At 52.5% G+C, this 6,000-nt stretch overlaps 1 protein-coding gene across 33 annotated transcripts in view; it reads left to right on the top strand.

Annotated features, from left to right (window-relative positions):
• Positions 1 to 1,610: 1,610 nt before the first annotated feature.
• Nfasc (neurofascin) overlaps positions 1,611 to 6,000 on the top strand; it is a 177,159-nt gene continuing 172,769 nt past the window's right edge. For 15 of the 33 annotated variants that reach the window (XR_001784700.2, XR_387171.4, XM_006529635.4 and 12 more), the window contains exon 1: positions 1,630 to 1,788. Coding sequence is in view for 21 of the 33 variants with exons in the window: in XM_006529635.4 (XP_006529698.2) it covers positions 1,682 to 1,788 (107 nt within the window). In the remaining 12 variants the exon portion in view is untranslated. Of the gene's footprint in view, positions 1,794 to 6,000 lie in introns of all 33 variants that reach the window. The other 18 variants (XM_006529653.4, XM_030254521.1, XM_011248013.3 and 15 more) reach the window with 10 other exon arrangements.

The raw sequence follows: 6,000 nt of genomic DNA, 5'->3' as shown, positions 1-6,000 counted from the left end.
TTGCTTGTTTAGCAAGAGAGAGACACTGTTTTGGTTTCCTTGGGTACTGCATTCACCTGGTGCACAGCACAGGCAGTTAAAATACCCGTACACATAAAATAAAATCAATGAATCTTTACAAAAACAATAAAAGTGTAAGCAATTGTTTACTTTTTCAGGTCTGATACAGTGAGGATGACATGTGGAGCTCAGCAGGTGCCTCTAGAGTGGACACAATAGTCACCACGCATCACCAGAAAATAGCTGCCTCTTGCTGCTCTAGGGATCCACACAACAGGATGCAGGGAGCTGGCCTCTTAGGATAGGAGAATTCTTTATTCCAGGGACCAGGCCACCACTGGATGCTTTTAGTAAAGGGGGGTGAGGGAACTCTGCCCTCCACACAGACCTGAGTGCTTTCAAGTGCCTTCCCCAAGTCTTCTAAGAGTCTGTCAGGTGTTTGGGACCTACCAGGGTCCAGGGACCCTATCCCTCTGGTTGGGTTGACTGGCTCCTTAGTGTCATCTGGTTCTGGTAGGGTGAAGTCTCATTCTCAGGACTAATACCAGGGTGATGCTGAAGTATTGGTTTTAAGTGACTTGCTGCTTTGTATATGTAGTAACCTTGAAAAAAATCGCCCAGGATTCTGACAATCTTGCTTCAAGGCTTTCAAAACTGGCCTCCCTCCCTGCCTCCTCTTTGCCTCCCATCTGCAGCTGTTGGGTTGGAAGCCCCTAGCTGAAGAGAGGCCATTTTGTCAGTGAGTGGATGAGCCTTTACTGAGCACAGGCTATGTGTGGGGCAGGGGGGTGATCTGCAGCGTCTCTTTTCCTGAGCCCACAGGCAGAGGTGGGTTGGGGGGGATGCTGAGACTGGCAGGTGGGTTCAGGTCTAAGTAGAGGTGATACCTGGGTGTGATCACAGAAGGAGTCTCAGAGTGAGTCTCAGAGTGGTGGTGCCTACGGGGCTGTAGTTTTAGGCAGGGAGCTGAATTAGAAGCTTCTAAGGGCTCATTCAAGGTGGGAGGGGGTACAGGTCTCCACCTGTGCACATTAGCTGAGGTCTACCAAGGGGGCGGGATCTCAGCTAAGACGCAGCCCACTTTGCATGCTCAGACCTGCTCAGTCACCGAGGCAGGGCTAACATTTGGATATGTGGTCTCCAAGTTCAAGGTTTTTCCACTCTAACTCAAGTCTGGGACAGTGCCCCGAGTCTCCCCCGGGCAGAACAATTCTTACAGTTTTAAAACAAGACCCACCTGTAATGTCCTCATGCTTTTTCTTTTGTTTGTTTGTTTGTTTGTTTTTTGCCCCTTGTCAGCTTCGGATGAACAACTCAGTGGAAGTTTTTGGAGGGAGCTATGCTCTCCAAAGCTGTGGACAAATTCCTGCCCCTAAGAACTCATAAAGGGGTTATTTGCAGGACAGACCGCAACAGTTCTGGCTCCAGGTCCTACGACAACACGGAGTGCCACTCTTCTGAAGGAGTATCCAAGATCAAGGGAGAAAACAGGGTTCCCAGACTCTGGTTCTGCAACTTGATCCTTAGCGCGTGGGGCGGACTGTGGCACCTGAGCATCCGTCGGAGCTGCTGGGTCCTGGTCCCAGCTTCTCGTACGCAGGGAGGGGTTCGGGGGCGCGCACGCAGGCCGCCGGGGACGCGCTGGCCGCCCGGGGGCGCGCACGGGCTAGTCTCTGCCCTAATGCGGCGGCTGGCAGCGAGAGGTGCTGCAGGGGACGCGAGGGAAGTGGCGGCGCCGGGAGCGGACATCTGGGACTGCGCCCGGGGCTGGAGCCCGAGCTCCTCGAGGTAAGGTGAGCGCGGGTACCCGGTAGGGTAACAGAACCCGGTCTCGGAAGCCCAACCAGCGGCACCCCCTTTGATTCCGCTCTCCTCAGTCCATCTGCATCCCCCGACCTGTCCCATCCCCCTCCATCCACATCCCTGTGCTTTTTTTTCTCTACACTGCCACCTGCCCGGAACCCACCAGATTCTGGCAGTGTCTCCCTCCAGCTTTCAGCCCTCTCCACCCTAATACCCTTTCGGACTCGGCTGGCAACATCCCATATTCCATCCCTCTCCCTCGCTCTCTCTCTCTTTCCTCGCTGTCTCAGCCTCACCATTGGAGACCAGCCAGCCCCTGTGTTTTCTCTCTGTACACCTCACTTTTCAGTTCCCCATTCCACTTATGTTTTCCTGCCTCACCCGTGGCCCCTCTGCTTGCCCTCCCTCCCGCGGCCCTGTGTAGTGCTGGCCTTCGGTTGCTCCCTTCCAGTTTATCCTCCCCGGTCCCCATCTTCACACCCAGTCCCAACCCCTTCACAGTGGCTTCCTTGTTTCCTCATCCTGCACACTCCCTCTGGAACATCTCCCCTACTCTCCTTGGTTCCTAGCCGGCCTACTACCCATCACCTTCTCTGCCTGCCCTTCGTGGTGATGTAGGTCCGGTGCTGACTGGGCTTGGACTCAGTCTACCCACCCTTGTATCGTCCTACTCTGCCACAGAGGCCTAGGGCTCAGTGGGCCAGGTGTTCACTGCTGTGAATTCAACCTCTCTAAAGCCCTTTGCTGCATGTTTGAGCCTGTTCATAGCTTTGGAAGAGAGATACTTGGGTTTGTAGGCCTCTGTGTGGTCCTCTCCTCTCCTGGAACTATTCAGGTTTGCTTCCTAGATGGGATCAGAAAGGGCTTGAGGCTGGGAGAAGAGGCAGGTCTAAGGGAATGGCCCTCAAGCTCCTGAGACTTGTCCTGAGTCCTGGGCTGCAAAAGCCTGGCAGAGAAACCTTGCTGGAGGGCCTAAGAGTTGGGGTCTTAGCAAAGACTTTTCCTCAGCTTCCAAGCCAGCATTCTGGCATCAGGAATGGTCCTGAGTGTGACCCACGACATGGCTGGGAGTGGTCAGAGTGCTGAATCACGGAGGCTGTGGTCCCACAACAGCCCACCTCACTCACTGAGCCAGGGTCTACTTTTCATTCCTCCCTTGGCTTACTGGCTGAGTTATGCATGCTGTGTGTATGTGTGTTGTGTATGAATGTGTATGTTGTGTATGAACATGTATGTGTGTTTTGTGTATGAGTGTGTGTGTGGTTCTGGACAAAGATGCCTCCTCTAGCTCCAGAGGAGAGGGTGACAATATTCCTCTTCTTGCCTGTCTCTTTCTCTGATAGGAGGGCCCTGATGTGCCTCCTCTAACCTTGGAACTGAGGTGAGCCCTGCTGGGCCCAGATCCAATCTTCAGTAAGGCAAGGGCAGGCCATAGCCTTTGAGACCAGGGTGCACAGGAGATGTGTGGTTTGAATAGGGCCAGAGACCAGCAGGTTCAGATCCCATAGAACTTAAGCCTAAGTAGAAGCTGCCCAGGGAGAGGGTGTGGAGCAAGGAAGACCCTGGAGAGGCTGTGGGGGCAGCCAGAGGAAAGGAGGCAGAACTCAGTCCTCCCTGTGACCAAGGATGCTGGATCGGTGGAACTGCATGCAGGAGGCAAATGAGAGAGAGGAGGGATCACCTTCCTGTCCAGTACATTTCACCTTTTGCCTTGACTAAGCTGGTTCTTCAGAGAGAGACAATTTTCTACCCTTACTCTTTGGATTAGGCCGAAGGAGTGTGTGTGTGTGTGTGTGTGTGTGTGTGTGTGTGTGTGTGTGTGTGTGTGTGTGTGTGAGAGAGAGAGAGAGAGAGAGAGAGAGAGAGAGAGAGAATATGGTATTACTAAGAAAAGAGACAAAACCCAAGAAATTGTATATGCCTTTGTAAAATAGGGCTGGCTTCCCAATCCCCTGTCTCAAAGACTCCTCTAAAACCCTAGGCTTTAGAGGAGGTAAGATACAAACTGCAGTCTGGCCCCGGCAGTTTCCCCAGAGGTTCTTGCTTTGGAATACTGAGGGGCTGAACACAGCTGACTGAAACGTGGGCTGTGGTAATTCCGGATGGCCTCCAGACTGTGTCTGTTCAGGGGACACGGTGTTGGGAGACTGGCTACATCGGCTTTGTCACCCTTCTTGGTCCCCTCCCCGTTGCCTGTGGGGGCAGGGCGGGAAGCTTCTCCTGGCGTCGGGGCCTCCGATCTGCCAGCTTTTCCTGGTATCAGAGAAGCATCACCTGCAGCTGTTGTCGGGAGCTGATTGGATCAAGGCTCTGACGTTGAAGTGCTTGATTGGGGCTCAGGTTAAATGGGGCTTCTGATAACAGCCTACATATTTCCCAGCTTTGTGCAACGAATCTCAGCCCTTGCCCCCTTGTTTGGCATCACAAAAGCTACAGAGAGTTAAATCCAGGCACGCCAACAGCAGAGCCAGCTCCCCAGGGAGCAGGGGCAGGACCTGCCAATTGTGCTTCACTGGCTGGCTCAGGTGGAACTGCATGCAGGAGTGGTTCCCTGTGGACAGAAGCAGGCTCTGCTTACAGTGGCTGGCTGGTCCTTTCACCGTCACACGGAGGGGTGGCTGAGATCTGAGGTTTGGGTTTGAGGTGGGGCAGATCTCAGGAGGGTCCTGTTTTTGCAGTGACTCTGGGACAGGCTTTCTCCCATCATCTGTCACAACTTGTTCCTCACTTCCCATGCCACAATTCTCTCCCAGGCTGGTCTGGATGCCAGAAGTATGGCGATCTCTGAAGCCATCCAATCGTTGTGGGTGTGAGCATCTCCTTCTGTCTTTAGAAACAGAAATCCTTAGGGAGTCAGGAAGGAAGGGGCAGAATGGTCCTGGTCCTACTGTGTTTGATTGGATGGAAGCTGTGGAGGGTGAAAGGAGAGGAACTTGAGTAAGACTGGGTTCATGTTCACTCCTGCCTCAGATGTTTATTAAGCCCTGCAGTATGTTGCCACTGAGCTCAGAGAGGGAAGGCAAGGACAGAGCCAGGTCTTCTCAGAGGTCTGGTGTCACGGAAGAGGGAGACAGGTCATCAGACAAATCATAAAGAGAAGCCTGAGTGACGTTGGGCAGACAAAGATGCTGTACTAACTACAGGATCCCGAATCCTACTGGTACCAGTCCCTCTTGCCCAGAGCCACCTGGAATAGTAGCTCAGAGCTGATCTTGATGCTGACTGCCTGGGAAAGGCTGGGGGTGGAGGTGAGATTCAAGGTGCCATCAGATCCCCAGCTTACACAGCCAGAGCTTGGTTATTCGGTGTGCAGCTGAACCATGGAGTTTGATGGAGAAGCATCCACAGGGAACCCTGGGAAAAGGTGGAGGCTACTTAGCTTTCCTAATGCCATCTCCTTTGAACATATATTCTAGGGGCAAAGTGTGGTCTAGTAAGAGCTTGGAATGTCAGAGCCACTCAGAGGACAGGCCTGGGTGTCCCCAGGGAAAGTTCCCACTCTTTTGAAGGAACAGTCAGTATGACACACAATCATGTTCAGAAGTAAGGCAAGGAAACAACAGTAAGCTCTGATACATGGGGAGGGCCATATGGGTATAAGGAGGCTCAGGCAGGAGCCATCATATATGTCTGTATGGGAGGAGAAGTTGAAGATGAACAGAGGAAATCCTTAAAAGTTATGCAGTTGATCAGGTTATCTCCAGCCTCCACAGATGCGCTAGTAAAAGAGCCAGAGCAGAGACACACTTTCATCTGTGTGGGTAGCCTCTCCAGTTCCCACACATCCAGTGTCCTGAGCTTTGAGCTGTGTCAGGACCTGTGCAAGATAGTGTGTGATGCATTGGAAGGAAGTGAAATTATTCCCAAAAATCACATAAGAAATGCTGTAACAAAGGTCGAAGAGTTGTTGTTCTTCTAGGTGCATGCCTGAGGGGTGACAGTGGACAGAGAACCTACAGTGATAGCAAAACTCTTTGGCTAGACACTTTGCCTGGAAGAGTTTGATGGCAAACCTTTGAGCAGTCACCAGAGAACTCACTGACTCAGAGAAGGATCAGGCCTTGCCACAGGGCACAGGTTGAGTGCTTATGGCTTGGTTTCTGGGACATCAGGGGAGCCTAGAAGCCAATGGCTGCCCTAAGAGCTTAAGTAGGCATTTTTACAGTGTTGCTGATCCAGGGTATCTGTTAGATCGTC

This window comes from Mus musculus, chromosome 1 (assembly GCF_000001635.26).
Source record: "Mus musculus strain C57BL/6J chromosome 1, GRCm38.p6 C57BL/6J".
Taxonomy (NCBI): Eukaryota; Metazoa; Chordata; class Mammalia; order Rodentia; family Muridae; genus Mus; species Mus musculus.
This window is presented reverse-complemented; position numbering and strand designations above follow the sequence as displayed.